At 42.1% G+C, this 17,643-nt stretch overlaps 1 protein-coding gene across 1 annotated transcript in view; it reads right to left on the bottom strand.

The window, feature by feature from the left end:
• Positions 1–17,643, bottom strand: part of FBLN5 (fibulin 5) — a 48,459-nt gene that overhangs the window by 27,222 nt on the left and 3,594 nt on the right. The window contains exons 3-4 of the mRNA XM_027885309.1: positions 16,052–16,103; positions 14,665–14,907 (exon numbers count right to left, since the gene is read on the bottom strand). Of these exons, the coding sequence (XP_027741110.1) occupies positions 14,665–14,907; positions 16,052–16,103 (295 nt within the window). The remainder of the gene's footprint in view (positions 1–14,664; positions 14,908–16,051; positions 16,104–17,643) is intronic.

Raw genomic sequence — 17,643 nt, 5'->3', positions numbered from 1 at the left:
AATGTTAGGTAACTTTTATTAGAAATTTTTTTTGAGTTTCAGCCTCACATCTGCCTCACTCCTGCCTTGGAGTTCCACAACCATCCAGAACTTGTCATGGTTCTGCTCAAAACTGGCAGTTCTTCGGGCTAAACAAAACGCAACTTTCTGCCTCTAAAAGCTCAGCACATCTACCTTGAGGTCTTGCTATATTAGAATTTCACAGAAGTTGAAATTTTCTGTCTTATTTTTTGCATTAAAGGTAAATGAATGGGGTTTAACAGAGAGAGAGGAGAGAGAGAGAGGGAAAAAGTCCTTTGAGATGAAACACCTCTTTTTGCAGGGAGCCATAAACTGAGAGTAAGGAGAGCAGGAGAACTGCCAGTAGACATCCACATCACACACTAATTGGAACAAAGTAAACCTCCCATATCCCCACAGTTTTCATTTATCCAGGAAGGTTTGCAACACAGTTGGCTGGCGGCAATTTTTGGAACACTGCAAGAAAATGTGGCTCAAGCATTATAAAACAGTGAATGCCAACTCTGAGTTAAAGCCAGTTATTTGAGCAGGGGTTATAGGCATTTTCCAGTGATCACCACCACAGAAATAAATAAATAGATGGCTTGCTATGTATACACTCAAAGGGGAATGTTGCCCAACATTCATAGCTCTTTGCTATTAACAGTAATGAGGACACAGCTGTTTGAGCCTGGAAGCCAGTATTTGCAGAGATTTTTCTTCTCCACTGGCTTTTATACACTACTCATTCTTTGCTTATAAAAGAGCCCAAAAGGTCCTAACATTTATACAAAAATTACCTTGGCTTTGCAGTGCTTTTGAGATTGTTATAAAGCATGCTGACACATGGACAGATTTGAAACTCAGATGAAATATGAAAAGCAGTCTTCTCCCCTGATAAGCTCCCCCATGCCCTTAGTGCCAAGCATAACACTGCCTTTGTAGTCAATCATGACAGCTCTTAGAGAAGTTGGCAATGGTTGCTGCCATGGGCAGAGATCTGAAGGTCCCCCTTCCTAAGAAGGACTTCTAACTCTTACTGCCTCCAGACCTTCAGGCTGTGATGTGAGTTTTGAGTCACATATAACTGGTCAGCTCTACAGAGCCTCTAAAGCAAACAGGAAACCACCCCACTCCATTCAAAGACCTTACAGCACTTTAAAATCAGTGCTAAAACTCATAGTCTATGTAACAAAATTTCATTTTATGGTAGTCTTAGATATATAAAGGCTAGAACCAGTATCAGACACAGCCTACTGCACTTCAGGCACTGCAGTTTCAGAACCATTGCACAGGGCATATTGAAGTTGACTTCTGGAAGTCATCTGGTCCCAGCCTCCACTCAAAGCAGGGACAGTCCTGTCAGGCTGCTCAGGAGCTTTTCCAGTTGAGGTTTGAATTTCTCCAAAGATACAACCTTTAGCTACAAACTTTATGACCCTCTGTTCAAGTGTTTGACCACCTTCGCTGTGATAACATTCCTCCTTATGGCTCATAAGAGTTTCCCATGTTGCAATTTTTGCCCATTCCTGTCCACATGCACCTCTGTGATGAATCCAGCTTCATCTTCTCTACACACCCACATTAGACAGTTGAACTCAGCAAACAGTACAAGTCCCTCATCAGCCTCATGTTTTTAAGGCAGGGTAAATCCACTTCTCTCAACTGCTCCTTGTAGGATGGATGTGTGCTGCCACCCTCCAGCTACCACAGTGGCCCTTTGCTGGATATCCTTCAATCTGCCCATGTTTTGTTCATGCCAGGAAACCAGCATGACTGGGAGATCTGAGTGCTTGTGCAGACAAAAGGAACCAACTGCACTCTGAATTCTCCCCTGGAGATAGTTAAGAGAAAATACTTACAATGTGAATCTCTGCTTAATTTAGTAGAAACTGTCGAGCTGGGAGAACTATTTCATTGGATGCTGCACACAGAACCAGGACTGCACTACTCACATATACAGACCTGCATACTTTTGTCCCCTAAGCTTCAATGTAAGTCTACCTTCCTTGTACCAAAATTCAGAAATTATTACTAGTGCTAAAAGCTGAACACTGGGCTGATTCCATAACCAATGCCACAGGCAGTCCCACCACTCTCACAGTATCCATGAAAGCTCAGAAAGACATATATTCACATTGCCCAACCCAATGGTTTATTTCCAAGTAGCCTGGCCTGTAAAAAACCAAACAAACCAAACCATGTTCTTTTTAGGTAATTAAAAAATAGAAAAGTAAATAAATAAACAGAAGAGACAATGTTCCCAACCAGCAGGAACATTTAATCTCTGTGGTTATTCCTGGAGCAAACTTCTGCTTTTATTCTCCAGAAGGCACATCCCAGTGAATTTTCCATCATGTGGGCCTACTGTAGTGGAAAGTTAATTTACATTTTTTCCTTTATCACAGTACTTTCCTTTATTAGTCCCTTATTGACACAAGGTCTCTGGTCATACTCAGTCATGCAAGGGAGCAGGTCCGTTTTAGAAGGCACAATCTCCAGCACAGAAGCGTGTCTAGAAAATTCTTAGCATGATTAACATTCTACCATTTGTAGTCTTTCTAATCATCTCCAACCAGGTACTCCAGGCAGTGTTTAATTCAGCATTTCATGTCCCTCCCCAGGTCAGAGGGAATGAATCATGGAGGGATCATGTACTTCTGAAATGGTTTCATATCCTAAACTTCTATATGTCAGCTCGAGATTTGGTGGAGTAGAGTGTGATGGTATTTTGCATCTTGGGACGATAAACATAACTTATCAGCTTCAGAATGAATGTGACCTCCTGGGCCAATAATGAGTATACTGCAAATTGTCAGCTTCTGATTATCTTGAGTGGTATTCTCCAGTCTGTGTAGGACACATCTTTGTCATAGTTTTCTGGGCTCAAAGCTATGTTTGGGGTTATTGCCTGGGGAACATGGAGATAAAATTTTCACTTTTTTTCAATCAAATTCATGGGCAGTGTTGGAAGTCTTATGTATAACACCAAAAAATGTCTCATTCTCTTACACCACTTCTCATCTATGACTAGTTAGACCCCTCAAAAATGTCAATGAGAAAAAAGTTTGTCCCCAAACACAAGGTACTACATGAAAAACATAATACAGGTTTTACAGAGCTGTATCTTTAGGTAGGACTGATTTAGTGGGGAACAGCACCTCCTTTCTAAAGCTGCCATGGTACAGTCTTATGGGCATGAAACCAGCTGACAGCTGTCAATGCACAGCTCTGGGCTATTCCATCACAAAGTCAGCTCTGCTTTTAATTAAAATAATTTCAATCTGCTTCTGAAATAAAGCTCCAGATGCAGTGCTTAGTGATTTGCTGCCAATGAGTGTTGTATATATTACTGCAGTATACCTTTAAAAAACATGAGCATGATCCAAGGCTGCTCCAGCCATGCAGGGTTTGGGATTCCCCACAGGGGTTGCAATGGCAGGAAATTAGCAGCATGCTATAGTTTTCGGATCACATCTCCTCTCCTTGGCCTGGTTCCTGCTCCAGGATTAAGGAGTGGCAGTCTGGCAAACGGACTCTGCACTGCTCCAAGATTCCTCCCTCAGAAAGGGGATGTCAGGCTACCCATTTAAGCTATCTCAGCTTTGGGTTGCTCAGCCACAGTGACAAGAACTGTTAGTTAATGGGTGGAGGCTTTATCCATGCTATGAACTTTCCTCTGCAGTGTTAGATAAAGCAAACAGTTTTCTTCTGTGCCTCTGTGCACACTGGAAGCTGGAAATACATCAAAGGACTCAAAAGTACAGCAACCTACACCTGACAACATCTATCCCACCCCCAACTTGTCTGAGACTCTTTCTGGAAAAAAATTGTTCCATGCAACTTTTAAATGCTTCTGTCGGTACAGTTTGTTCTATTCCTCTGCTACAACTTACCTATTATATTCCTGAATAACTTGATACACTGAGCTGTCATAAAGGGCCTTACTATGTTCAGTCTACAAGTAATTTTCCTTCATTTCAGCAAATTATACCCTATTCAGCAATAATCATTCTTTTGTACCACCCACCATATGAACTTCTGCTTCTCTGTCATTTGCAGTTCCAAATTGCTGACATCTCACCCTAAGCTTTACAATATACTTCACTCTTTTAATCAAAGTCAGCCTCAATAATGCTCCCAATTTACTGCTGCTCTATACTGAGATTTCCATAAATTTATCTACATTTATCCGGTAGTAAAGAAATTACACTTAATGTCAGTAGGTTGGATCCATCCTAAATGGAACATATTCAAGTACTATTCCCTCTCTGTTCTGGGAAGAGAAGTCTTAGTAACACTGCCAGAAACTGCCTTATGCTACACTGCTCTTGACATCACTGTCTTCTACTGATCATCTTCCACCAGCTGGCCACGTGTTAACTTATCTTTTCATCTACTGCTGGGTTCCAATCCCTTGATTCCCTGACCACAGCTGTAGCTTTTCTGCACGTCTGTGTATTACTGTTCATAAAAACTTCCCGTTCAGTGTTACCTACAGATACGTTGGGGTTGTACCACAAAAGCCCTTAATGCCTTTGATCCAACCAGCAATTTACCAGCTCACAAGCTAATGTGTCATTTACTCAAGGGGCTGGATGGAAAACAAGAATTTTACTTTACAAAAAAACCCCCAAACAAACAACAAAAAAAAGGAAATAGAAACAAGCTCAAAATATTATAACAAAGATGACATTAAAATTATTTTTGTGGAAAAAACCAAAAGAAAACCAAAAACAAACAGCAGTCTTCTCCCTCTTCTCCTAGGGTCTCCTTTTGGAATACACCTTTTATTTTCAGTATCTGAATGCTTCATAAACACAAACAGATTTATTCTCACTGTAGTGCCATGTTATTGATGTAGAGCTGATCCAGAGAAAAAACAAGAATTTTTTCCAGGACTTATGAGTTTGTATGTTCGAAGTCGCAGATGCCCAAACGAGGACACCATTCACACCCTGACTTTCAGTATATAATGAAGGCCTCTGCCCGAAAACCTAGAGCCCTCAAGGGTTTCTAGTTGATTGCTGGGATATTGAGATTCCTTGGAGAAGTAGTCAATTCTGAAAACATTTTTGTTTTATATTGTCAGCCTGTGGCAAAGACTGCAGACCAAATAAATGGGCATTTACACATGAAACTCCCACTGAGGATGTAGGTCAATGTGAGCAAGGGACTGAACCAACCTATGGAGACCTGGGCCTTGCCTGCAGCTGTCCTGACACCTGTACTACTGCCCCATCATTAGGACCATCCTTCTCCTCACACTGCAGGGCAGCCTTATACCACAGGGCACTCTGGTGGTATAACCAACTAGGAGTTATGGATGAAAAGAACTAAAAGCAGAGAGGGTTTTGCTGGTGTTAAAACTGATGATGGACTTCAGCACACCTTGTTGTCCCCGACAGGCCTCACATCCCAGCCAAGAGGCAGAATGCTGAAACGACTCCCCTGCAATGGGCTGGTGATGTGTAACTCCCATTCATCTTGTGGTAGCTTTATTTTCTTTGAAAATTTCCCTCATTTCATTGAAGTAGTAAAATGAGAAGGCAGTCAATCAGCAGATGAAGGGGTCAGAGCATGTTAAACTTCACACACTGCCAGGCAGCTCTTCTGTTTCTGCGTGGCAGCTCTGTCATGGGTCTGGTGTTTTAGGGACAAGACAAAGGAGCAGTGCCAGCACATTACCACTGCCTATAGAGTCTGGCAAAACATATGGGTCCGTTTGGCTGATTTATCCTGGCAAATGAGAGAATTCATATTTTCTATATATTTTGGCTTTACATCTTGACATATAACCATGGCCAATTTCAGGCTGGAACCAAGCAAAAAGAAACAGACTGACCCAAAAAATATAAGGGAGAGGCCAAGAAAAACAGTGACTTTTAAGTCATTGAGAACACTTCCATCCCTAGGTACTGTGGGTGCTGCAAATATATTCAAAAATTAACATAGGCCTGAGCAGAGTGCTGGTGCTATGGAAGGCACTGAAAATAAATAAGCCTTCCAGGTAAGGAGAGACACCCTATCATGTACTGAACTCTTCACATCATGCCACAGGGAGGTAGAGAAGGCATCAGTCATGCAACCAAAGTCCCCTAGGGTGCCAGCAGAAAGCTGGACATGGGCTGTCACCCACAGTGAGAACAGACACCCACAGGAAAATGAGAGAAGGACAAGCCACAGAGCTGATGGATTGAGGAAGGGTACTCATGAAGCCTGTCAATCTTCCAGCACTGTTAAGTGACTTAATTTTCTTTTAAGCCCTGGAATTTTCTAGTTGGCGGGACGGTCTTGCATGACAGCTATTCCATAAAGGAAAGCTCATGAAATCTGCTCCAGAGCACACAGAGCTAATGAGTACATAGTGGCTTTAACTGATCTGGCACTGCTGAAATCCCTGGAAGTAAGACATAATAAAGGCAAGGCAGTAACAAAGCCCCATGTATCAAACCACTGTTAGCAGTGAGTCTAAGGAATCATTCAGAGATTACCAGCAGGGGTGCGAGCCCTGCCCTGGCCAGCTCATGCCAGAGGATATGGCAGGCTGGGCACGATTACTGCTCCTCTGCATTGAGTCGGGTAGAACCTGCCAACTGACTCTTGGTGACAGCTGAAGTCTATGTGTTACCTGGCTCAGAGCCCAGTGACCAATGACCCCCAATTCAGAGACCAAGCATAACAGAGGTCATTAAACCAGAGTATCAGTTAAACCTCTTTTCCTTGCATACCCTTTCCCTCTGTAGTCTACAAAGCTCAAGGGAGATGGGATTCCTGGGTTCTTGCCACCTTGTATACCAAAGAATCATACAATTCCAAGAAAGAAGGAAAATAGAAACACGTCATGAAATAGAGAGGTCACAGTCTAGAGAGATTTTAACCTTCCTGTGCCCGGTCTGCAGCCTGCACATCTAACAAGACATGGGCAACTGTCCCTTCTGTGCTTATGCCCCTTCTCTGCACACAAACCCATTCTGTTTTGTAACATGACTCATCCTCACTCATTTGTCCCCCTCCATATGGCACTGTGCTTCCCTTGTGGCTCACAACTCAGTACAGAATAAACTAGAAAACTTTTAATCACCCCTAAACAGCAGATGCGTACTTCCTCAGACAGAATCAGTTTAGCTCAAGCTAAAGCTGAAAGCAAATTCAAACACTCCTAGTGGGCATAGTTTTTAATCATAAGATGATGATCTGACCACCTCTCTTCTGACACCTCAGGGCCAAGGAATCTCACAAAACCTAGGAAATCCTTATCGTGGTATCAATATTCTGGCAGGAGGAAAATATGGTACCAGACTCCCTGACCATGAGATGCTTACGATCAGTGGCTTAGGTTCAAGACAGATTAACTTAAACCTAAAAAAATCACTGCAAACACTTCTGCTCCATGATCCTCCAAAAGTCAGTGGGAACTTTAATCACAGGTCTAAGCATTTTGGTCTCCAGTAGACCACACAGCTATTTACACAGAATGACTGCAGTCCATTCAAGTTCAGTTGTGGCTATACTGTAGTTGTATTTATTTTACTTTTGCTTCTCACATCATCACACATAAATACAGTCATTCGGTGGCGCTTGAAAGGCACTGACGTGCAGAATGATGGACTTGCACTTTCTGTTACACTTTGCCATCCTCAGAACCCTGCCATTTTTTATTCCAGTGCACAGAGATGCCCGTTTTCTTAATTTCACGCCAGCCTTCTTGACTTGCATGTTACATTTGTTGGTTCAGTTTTACTCATTTCTTTGCCAGTACTAGAAGCTTCATAAGTACATGAAGCATTCACCTGTGCTTTAACCACTAGACCGTGTTCCTCCCACCACTGCACTTCGGGGAAGAATGAAAGCAGGAACAAGCCAAGCCACAGAAGGCTCAGTTTACTCTGCTACAGACTGATACATACAGCAACTTTTTCTATCAAGCCAACTCCTACACCACAAATGGATTAACTTCAGTGAAAAACAGCATTTCTGCCCTCATTCTCCATGGTAACTGGGAGAGGATGCCTTTACTGATGGTCAAATTTCTGTAGAAATTAATATACTGATGAACCCTACTGTAGCAGCTAGATGAATCTTGCTTTTCCTTAGCCCCAGCCCATCCTCTGTACTGATGCAATGGTTTCCCTGAGGAAGGAAGGTGCTCTGTTTGCAGATGTACCTTTTTACTCGTGATTATTTTATGGTCAGTTTGTGATTACCTTATGAAGATTGCTGGGATTGGGAATAGATCAGGCCATCAGATCAGAAGCACAGAAGCTGGAGCGAGAAAAACGATGTTTTTCTGGAGCTGTGCAATGTGGGCTGATCCAATGGGACAGGGCTACATTCAGTATGTCTGTACTCCAGGATGTTAATGATCCTTCTTCCATTAGTCCCCTGGCATATGCCCTTCTGCCTTAATGTACATAGTTTGTATTTTCCACATGTTTATTTTACCTAGCTTGTCTAGTTTCACTACACTAGATAATAAAGGTTCAACCATCTTGAATTGTGCTAAAACATGAAATGAGCACAGCATAAGTAGATGATGATTGAAAAGCTCCAGGATAAAATAGCTGCTGAAAGCTTTTGTAGCATGGATATTCCTGAAGTAAATGAAGATACTGGTAAAAGTTTTGGACTTCCCCTCTCCTCTGATCTATGCAGAAACATAGACAAAAATGGCCACTGGTTTCCAACCAGTTTAGTGCACTGGGGAAATAACTAAGTTCCACATGTCTCACCTTGAGTTTCATTACTGTAAGATTATTAAAATGGACCTTTTTCTCCTGTTTACATATCTTTACATGATACTTGTCAGGAAGTTACCTCAGCACCTATCATCTCCATGTGAAATCATTCTTGGTACAATCCTGAAAAAGAATTATTATTTCAGTTTAGCCCCAAAATACCCACCACAGAACCACAGAATCATTTGAGTTGTGAAAGACCTCTGAAATAACTGAGTCCAACCTTTGACTGATCACCACCTTGTCATCTAGACCGTGGCACTAAGTGCCAGGTGTTTCTTAAACACCTCTGGAGATGGTGACTCAGAAATGAACACCTCCAAGGACAGCAGGACTATCTATGGCAGAGTCAGGAACTGAATACAAAGTCCTCCAACCCAAGCCTTAGCCACCAACTATAACTTCTTCTTGAGATGCTTCAGAGGCAAATTTTCTGTTGCTATGACTGCACGAGGTATGAATTTATATTTCCTCATACAAAAGCCATCAGGAAAACCATAGCACGAGTAAAGGCTACACATCATGGCCCTTAATTTAATCAGGAGCTGTCAACAATTACATATCCTTTCAGAATCTGAGCTCAACCTCTTGCAGAACCTGTTCTCATGCAATCTTTCCTGGTTTTCGGGTTAATTTGGACATGATGGCAGTCATTCCCTAACAGGGATCATGCATCGCCTTCAGAAACTGGCCCTCTGGAACTGCAGAAGTGATTGTCTCACAGACCGAGAGGAAAAGGAAAGACACAGAGCTGAACCAAATAGGGTTCAAAAAGGCAATGGCAAGAGTGGATTCCATTTGGTTTTCCGTTACACAACCCCTTCCAGGGCATAATCTCCTTGCTGCATTTCCCTCCTTTTCTTGCTCTGTTCCTATATGCCCAGAGAGGTCACTAGAAAGGTCACTGTGAGGAGGCAGCCTGTCTTGGTGGCTAAGCCACTGGATGAGGAACTCTGGGCTCCATCCCCAGCACAGCCATGAGCCTGCTGCAAGACCTGGGCACCTCCTCTCAGTTTTCTGTCTCTTCATTTCCCTCCCCTCTCCCCCACACACACACATCTGGTTCCTTCATTTTGCTTGGAAACTCATCTAGGCAGAGGCTGTTCCTAACGAGGCTGCGCACAAGGCAGGGCGGTTCAACTGCAGGCTTGGATGTGGGTTTTAGGTATGCTTGTAATAGAAACGATAATGATCTAAAACCCATCTGTGCAAAAGTAATATTTTGAATGAAGGAGTTTCAGTCCACGAGTGTAGGACTGGGGACCCATAGGTGGGTTTGAGAAATGAGGAAAGCTGAAGCAAGGAATACTGTACAGGTGGGCATGAAGAACACTTCTCTCTTATGCTTGGAGACAGCATCTTTACATTTTTCTATCCCCTTCTTCCTTTTAGCTTTTGTTTTAAAAACAGTTAGGCTTTTTTTTTAATTTATTTTTTATTTTTTATTACCTTCTCTGCCCTCCTCCCTTCTCTCTGTCTCTAGGTCATACTTATCTTGCCTTATGCTTATACTTTTTCTAACATCTACTCCTCTGTCTTTGCAGTCTGCTTTCTGTGCTCCTTCTGTTTAACCCTCTTTAGATGCCTCTCCACCCCCATCATCTCCTCACATTGTGAGTTTGCAGTAATCAGAGAGAAAGCAAAAATAAGAGCCCACCCACTACAGTTCTTTCCACAATGCCCAGAAGGATCTGTGTCTGAGGCATGTTGTGAAGATCATTGTAAATCAGGAAACAGTAAGGTGGAGTGAAGGGAAACTGGAAAGAGCTCTCAGCTTACAAATGTATAATGCAAGAACATGGGCCCTCGCTCCAGTAAACTGGAGCCAACAGTTACTAGACCAAGTTCCTTGAGCAAAAAGTCATTATTATGACTAAACCATTCTGTATTTATAGAGAAGTAGTGTTAGAATACAAACAGTTCAAGCAGCACTCTTGCACTCGATGTTCTTTGCTTTTTCCTGCATGTGGTCTTTTATTCCAGCATTAATTGTGATTATAAATCATTCCCAACCTGCTTTGGAATGAGTTTACACAGACTTCATGCTGTTGAAAACACAGAACACTTATACATACAAAATATAAAGCACTCAGTAACTCCAGGGGTAAAAATACCATGTATCAGGAATCAAACCACAGAAGATTCAAGTAGTAAATATCACTAAAACATTCCTCTGTCTGCTGCCACAAATGGCTACAGCTACTTCTGCAGGACACAGAGAACTCTGCAGTGGGCAAAGTTGTCACTGACAGGGTCTTTGAGAGGTACCTGGGGCAGGAAAAGCCACAAAGGATGAGATCTGGAGATGAAAGAGTCTTGGTAAACCTGAGTGGTGATCAGGATAGGGAAGGACCGTGGAGATCTAACCCCTGCCTATGACCATCCAGCCAGAAAGGATGAGGCCAAAAAAGCTTGAAAGGGAGAATAATAGATTATATTTCTTTTTTTGTTGAGTTGAAACATATCAGCCCCACGAGGAGAATGTTATGTGAACAACCAGGAGCGTACATTCCCCTGAGAGCCATGGAATGTGAAGCCTTGGCAGGCAGGCCAGGTGCCAGACTGGGACAAAGCGACCCTGTCACAGTTTCCCTACATTTTGTGAGGAGGTAGGAAAAAAAAAAAAAAGAGCTTGTTAAATCTCACACAGCTTTCAGATCAAATTTTTGTCCTGTTTCACTTTGGAAGTCTCTTGAACAAGCTTAGTGCTTCAAAGCTGAGACTGCAAATCTCCCCATCTCCTAGAGAAGGATCCTGTGTTTAGTAAGCTGTTTTGACTGAAATTTAAAGAGAAAGTAAAGATTTCTGTTGGCCTAGCAATAGAAAGTGTGGCCCAGACCTGTAACCCCATACCTAACCAGACAGAAATGTGTACTCTGTTGAAAACTGGAGATTGCTCAGAAACACTGGCATGAGAATAACTCTGGTTCCCCTGCAGTCAACAGCAGAAAGTCTTATAATCTCTAATGGAAATACCTACGACTAATTTTCTTTGGAAAGAAGGAGCTTATAATAGAATGGAGCCATGATTCCCCTGATTCAGACTTTCTTTAATGACCTGGGTAAAATTCTGGTTGCTCCTGAGGACCCTGTCAAGGTTCCCTGGTGTCTTGTCTCCAAGGCCTTCAAGCATGAAAATGCACATGACCCTGTTAACTGCACCAGGAGTCCCAGAAACAGGGGATAAGGCCTTTCTACAGCACCACAGTGAGACATGGACTTGAATCACTTCCCTTGGTGACCACACTTTCCATCCCAGGGCACGCAGATACAAAAGGCACACAGATACAAAAATAAATACTGCATCAAGACAGTGAATGTCTCCAGAGAATTTCACAAAATGAAAAATGAAATCTAACCACAGAAGAGACCCTTGACAGGTTTTGTTTTCTTTAAGTTTTGTTTTCCTTCCTTTAACACAAACATGATACTTCATCTGCCAAAATTCAAAACTGAGGTAGACTTTCAAACACTTCTCCCAGCTTGCTGTGGCATCCTGTCCTTTCCCATCCATTCTCATTAATGTTTCTCAACATTTCTTACAATTAAATTCCAAATATCTGAAAATTAAAGAGATAGAAGTGAACAGCCCTGACTGAAGAATGTATTAGTTCTCCCATTTCTGCCAGCACAGATAGGAACATATGTGCCCTTTTCAGGCTGGGATGTTCACTGAAAAATTTCCTAAATCCACCTGTCTTGATTAGTATGGTTTGCATGGAGCAGGTCAGACAGTATAATTCAGAGGTTTTATTTCCACTTTCATTTCTTTTCCACTAGCAGCCCCATTTTCTGATTCATCTACAGCAAAATGAGCAAAACACTTTGAAAACACTCCTGGAAATCTACAAATCAGGAGATAAAATAAGTGAGGTTGATCAGTTTGCTAAGATGAAAAGGACTAGAGGCAATTTTCAAAGGACCAGATAGTAAAAATGCTTATTTTTACAGCAAACTCCTCAGTTATCCCTGGATTTAAAAATTCCTCATTAAAAAAACAGGGTTTGTTTTTTGTTGTTTGTTTTTGTTTTGGTTTTTATTTTTTAATTTTTCAGCTAGTATTACCATGAGTGCTGGTTAGAAAATATGGTTTTCCCACCTTGGAACATAATGAGGACAGTAATTCAAATACAGAAAAATGTGTCCCAAAGCAGCTGAATTTACATGTAGGTTCTCAAAGCTTCTGTGAAGCTCTTGTGGCCTCCTCATTAGAGAAACAAAGAAAGTATATAATCTGCAACCAAGTCCTGCCAGAAAATTCAGACAATAGGACAGAATAAGCCCAAAAGACAAGTCAGTTTTAGCTCTTGTGTTCTTCTGCAGCAGTTCTGAATTAAATGCAGTTCCTTAGTCTAAAGACAGGAAATATCCTTTATTGAAAGTTCACAGCTTCTGTAGTTTGGGCCTTTTTTATTGTCAAAGACCAGCTCACATCAAGAGCTGAACCAAGGTTTGGTTTCCTCAGGCCCCACCTGACACTTCAAATGGAAAGCCATCTTCTCTCTCACCGACAGACTGCGAGAATGATCAACTTCCAGTTGACCCTGAAATTGTGCAGGACCTGCTGCTCAAGCTGAATCCCTACAAATCTATGGAGCCTGATGGGATTCATGCCAGAATCCTTAAAGAGGTGGCTGATGTCATCACAAACCCTCTCTCGATTTTTGGGTGGTCTTGGGAATTCAGAGAGGCCACAGCTGACTGGAAGCTGGCAAATGTCCCGATTTTCAAGAAGGGCAAGAAGGTTGGACCCAGGAAACAGGCCTGTCAGTCTCACTTCAGTGCCTGGTAAAGTTATGGAGAAGATTATTCTGGGAGGTATTTGCTGAGTCACCACATTTGATGTTCAACAAGGGGAACTGCCGGATTCTGCACCTGGGATGGGGCAACCCTGGATGTTCATAGAGACAGGGGAATGAGATGCTGGAAAGCAGTGCTATGGAAAGGGACCTGGGGGTCCTGGTTGATGGCAAGTTGAATGTGAGTCAGCAGTGCCCTGGCAGCCAGGAGGGCCAACTGGGAGGCATCAGGCAAAGCATCACCAGCTGATCAAGGGAGGGGACTGTCCTGCTCTGCTCTGCACTGGTGTGGCCTCACCTTGAATATTGTGGCAGTTTTGGGCACCACAATGTAAGAAAGTTATTCAGCTATTGGAGAGTGTCCAAAGGAGGGCAATGAAGATGGTGAAGGGCCTTGAGGGGAAGCCGTGTGAGGAGTGACTGAGAACACTTGGTCTGTTCAGCCTGGAGAAAAGGAGACTGAGGGGAGATCTCACTGCAGTTACAACTTCCTTTTGAGGGGAAGAGAAGGGGCAGGCACTGATCTCTTCTCTGTAGTGACCTGTGACAGGGCTGAGGGAATGGCCTAAAGTTGTGTCAGGGGAGATTTATGTCGGATATTAAAAAGAGGTTCTTCACCCAGAGGGTGGTTGGGCACTGGAACAGGCTACCCAGGAAAGTGGTCACAGCACCAAGCCTGGCAGAGTTCAAGAAGCGTTTGGATGATACTCTTGGGAACATGGTGTGGCCTTTGGGGATGGTCCTGTGCAGAGCTAAGAGTTGGATTTAATGATCCTTGTGGGTCTCTTTCAACTCAGCATATTCTGCGATAAGCATAAAAGGCATGCTTTTGATGCACTGACAAATCACCTGCCATTGGATGGTTGTTTATCTCACAAAAACATTACTTCTTCCATGAAAGTGTCTTTCCTGATTAAATAATTGGACTAAATAATATTTTAGCTTACATTGAATGATGACCATATGAATCATATAGGTCAAATGCTTTAAAAAAATTTAGCTGTACTTCAAAATACTGGGCTTGACTGCTGCAATAACTAAAGGATAACTGCAGGACAATTGCTTTTGCAATATCGGACAAGCTGTAATATATAAAAAAATATAGAATAAAGACTTCTACTACTTACCAGCACACTGATTGTTTTCATCCAACTGGAAACCAAATCGACAAATCAGAGGTCTCGTAACAGTAGGGTAGTTGGGAACAGGGCCTGGTGCTGGGGGCGGTGGATAAATATTTGAATAAGGATTCAGATATGGTGATCGATACACTGGGTTTGTTCGGGGTACGCATAAATAGCCACCGTTCTGGTTGACACACACCATATCTCCTCTGCAGGCCTCAGGAATAGTCCGACATTCATCAATATCTGGAAGTAAATTGCAAAAGTTAAAAAGAGTGATTGCTTTTTAATGGAAGCTATAAAAAAAAAAGTTAACATATTTTTCTCAAAACCTTGTGAAAAAATATTTATATTCTCTATCAAAAAAAAGCTAATCTTTCCTTGTGGAGTCTCACTTTGAAGTTACATTGTACTAAAATAGGAAACATCCCATATATTCAATATATCCTGTGATCTACCTGTTTTACTTCACTATTAGAGGATAGAGGGAGAGGAGAAAGCCTGCTTTGCTATTCCATAGAAGTTTGGTTTAAATGCTGATCTACACATGGCTGCAGCATGCTACTGCCTGTTCCTGCTAGAGGGTCTGTCCAAACCACAACATGCAGATCAGGATTTCAAACACTGGTGGTTTGGTTTGCCCAGCTGTGAAACTTGGATCCTGATTTGGAACTATAAAGCTCTTTCCCACAGAAGAAGTTAGGGATGTTCAGATCTGGGGATGCAGTTCAGGCCTTTTTTGCTTTGATTGAGATTGTTGCTGAATAAATTTAGAAAGATACAACTGGTTTAGCCCAACCTGGTTCTCTGGGAACTGAAGCAATAGGTTATGACAGGGCAAGCAGTCTGCTGGAGGATTTTCCCTTTGTGTTTGAGTGACTTTAGTGCATGTAGAAGAAGCTGCCCTGGAGACTGAATGCCATTGATAAAAAGAGGCTATTAGACAATGTGCGGGTTTGGTTTCCCTATTCTGTCCCAACTCAATTTACTTGGAGTTTCAATGCTGAGCAGTGGAAAACTTTATCCAAGCCTGCACGTGGAAACTGCCAGCAAAGACAGTAAGTCCTGAGTTTGAAAGAGAAAGAGAAGGAGGGTGAACAATCCTTATCCTTTGGCAGCTAGACTGAGCTCTTATCAAAATAGCATCATTGCTATTTGAGTAGCACTGACAGCCTATTAGTATCTCAACAAAGTCAAAGATCAGTATATACTTGTGCTATGTAAAGACATACATATTTATATATACACATATTTTTTATGTATACATATATACAAACACACAGAGCGAGAACTTTTTAACAAAACATACTAAGAGCACCACAATTTTAACTCAATAAATTCAGGACTTCTGAACCCAAATTTAAATGTATTGATTTAATTAAATTCCTACCTATGCATTGCCCAGAGGCACGGTCCAGGTCAAATCCATTAGTGCATTGTTGCTAAAATGAGAGAAAAAAGGACACTCAGTGACTGTGAAATGAGAGGGTTGCAGAGTCAAATGCTCATCTGGATTACTATGATTAGTACAATTGTTCAGCACTATAAAGTACATCAAAGGTCTCTTCTCCAAAGAACAGTCAGCAAGGCATGAACCTGAGGCCTCAGCACGTGTGCCAGCCCCTTAGCTCAGGAGGGGGTTCCCTCAGGTGGTGACAGTGTCAGGCTGTTCCTCTTCCCAGGAGTCCCCAGTGTGCAAGGTGTTATGGGCACCATACCAGTTGTTAACACAGAAGTTACAGTCTTCTAGTCCCTTTCAGCTCAGCATATTCTGTGATAAGCATAAAAGGCATGCTTTTGATGCTTTTTTTTCTGGCAGAACAGGGAGTTTCAGCTAAAAGGTACTTGCTACCTCTCTAACAGGCTCTAAATCTCCCCAGACAGCCCATTCAACGCACAGCACATTAGCCATTGACTGATTTGGAACCACAGTTAAAACAATAACAAGCTGGATAAAAATGAGGCTTTTCCTTTACACCAAACCTTGTAATTTTTAGAGGATAAATCTTTAGACGACACACGTTCCAGGTATGCAAGGTTAGTGAAAGCCTTATTCCTTCCTATTCTGTGATGCTAGTCTTTTATCAGGGCTGCAGCCTTGAGTCTTCAGCATCTCCTCTGTGACCCTCAGCATTTCTAAACCAATGAGAGTCCTGGTGATGACTGTCTCAAAGCCCATTAAAATTAGTCCCTGCCTTCCCTTCCCTAGTTCTTGAATGGGCCTCCAGCTATTTAGCAAGAGGTCAAGCCATTGACACAAGAACAGGATCATTGCCAGTAAATAGGTTGTACTAAGGAATGTAAGCAAGAGATATCCAAAAAACAGGAACAACTGAAGTAACTAGAGGGCAGAGGGATAGAGTGTGTTCAAGATTCTTTTGTTTCTTAATGATAAAGACACTTATTTTTGGACTTTATGGAAGAAATCATTGGAAGAGTAAAATACCCAGCTTGTGAATGGAAAAGTAGTTAAGTTCTAGATGGGAGACAAAGGGTTAGAGGCGTGAGCCAGTGGAAGTGGATCATTACAGGAGCTAGGCATGGGACATGAAGTGAAGCACACAGCACTGTTTGGACTGCACCCACCACTTGCATCTATGAATACACAAAGCCACTGCTAGAAGTGTCAAACAAGTAGGGAGGAATTCTGCCTCCATTTGTTTTGGCATTCCAAGATGTTTTGGTATCATGTTGTGGAAAGCCAAGATATTCTGATGGGAGCATGTATAATCACCCACATGTTTTAAAGAATGTACCTACTCTACCTTTTGTTCTCCTTTTTGTGCTGTGGCACGTACACTACACCTAGGTTAGCTGGAAAAGTTGAGACAGTTTTTAACAAAATTATTTTCTTTTGGACAGTAAATGATGATTCAGAAGCACTGAAACTACTGTAGAACTGGTTTCAACAAATTTCTAGAACTTTATTCTAGAAAAGATTCCAATATTGTTGAAATTACCAGTTTCAATATCTGCAGAAAG

The sequence above is a fragment of the Empidonax traillii genome, unplaced genomic scaffold (genome assembly GCF_003031625.1).
Source record: "Empidonax traillii isolate 1590-97213 ecotype Southwest subspecies unplaced genomic scaffold, ASM303162v1 scaffold164:size861626, whole genome shotgun sequence".
In the NCBI taxonomy this organism is placed as follows: domain Eukaryota; kingdom Metazoa; phylum Chordata; class Aves; order Passeriformes; family Tyrannidae; genus Empidonax; species Empidonax traillii.
Note: the sequence above shows the minus strand (reverse complement) of the source record. Positions and strands in the feature narration are given on the sequence as shown.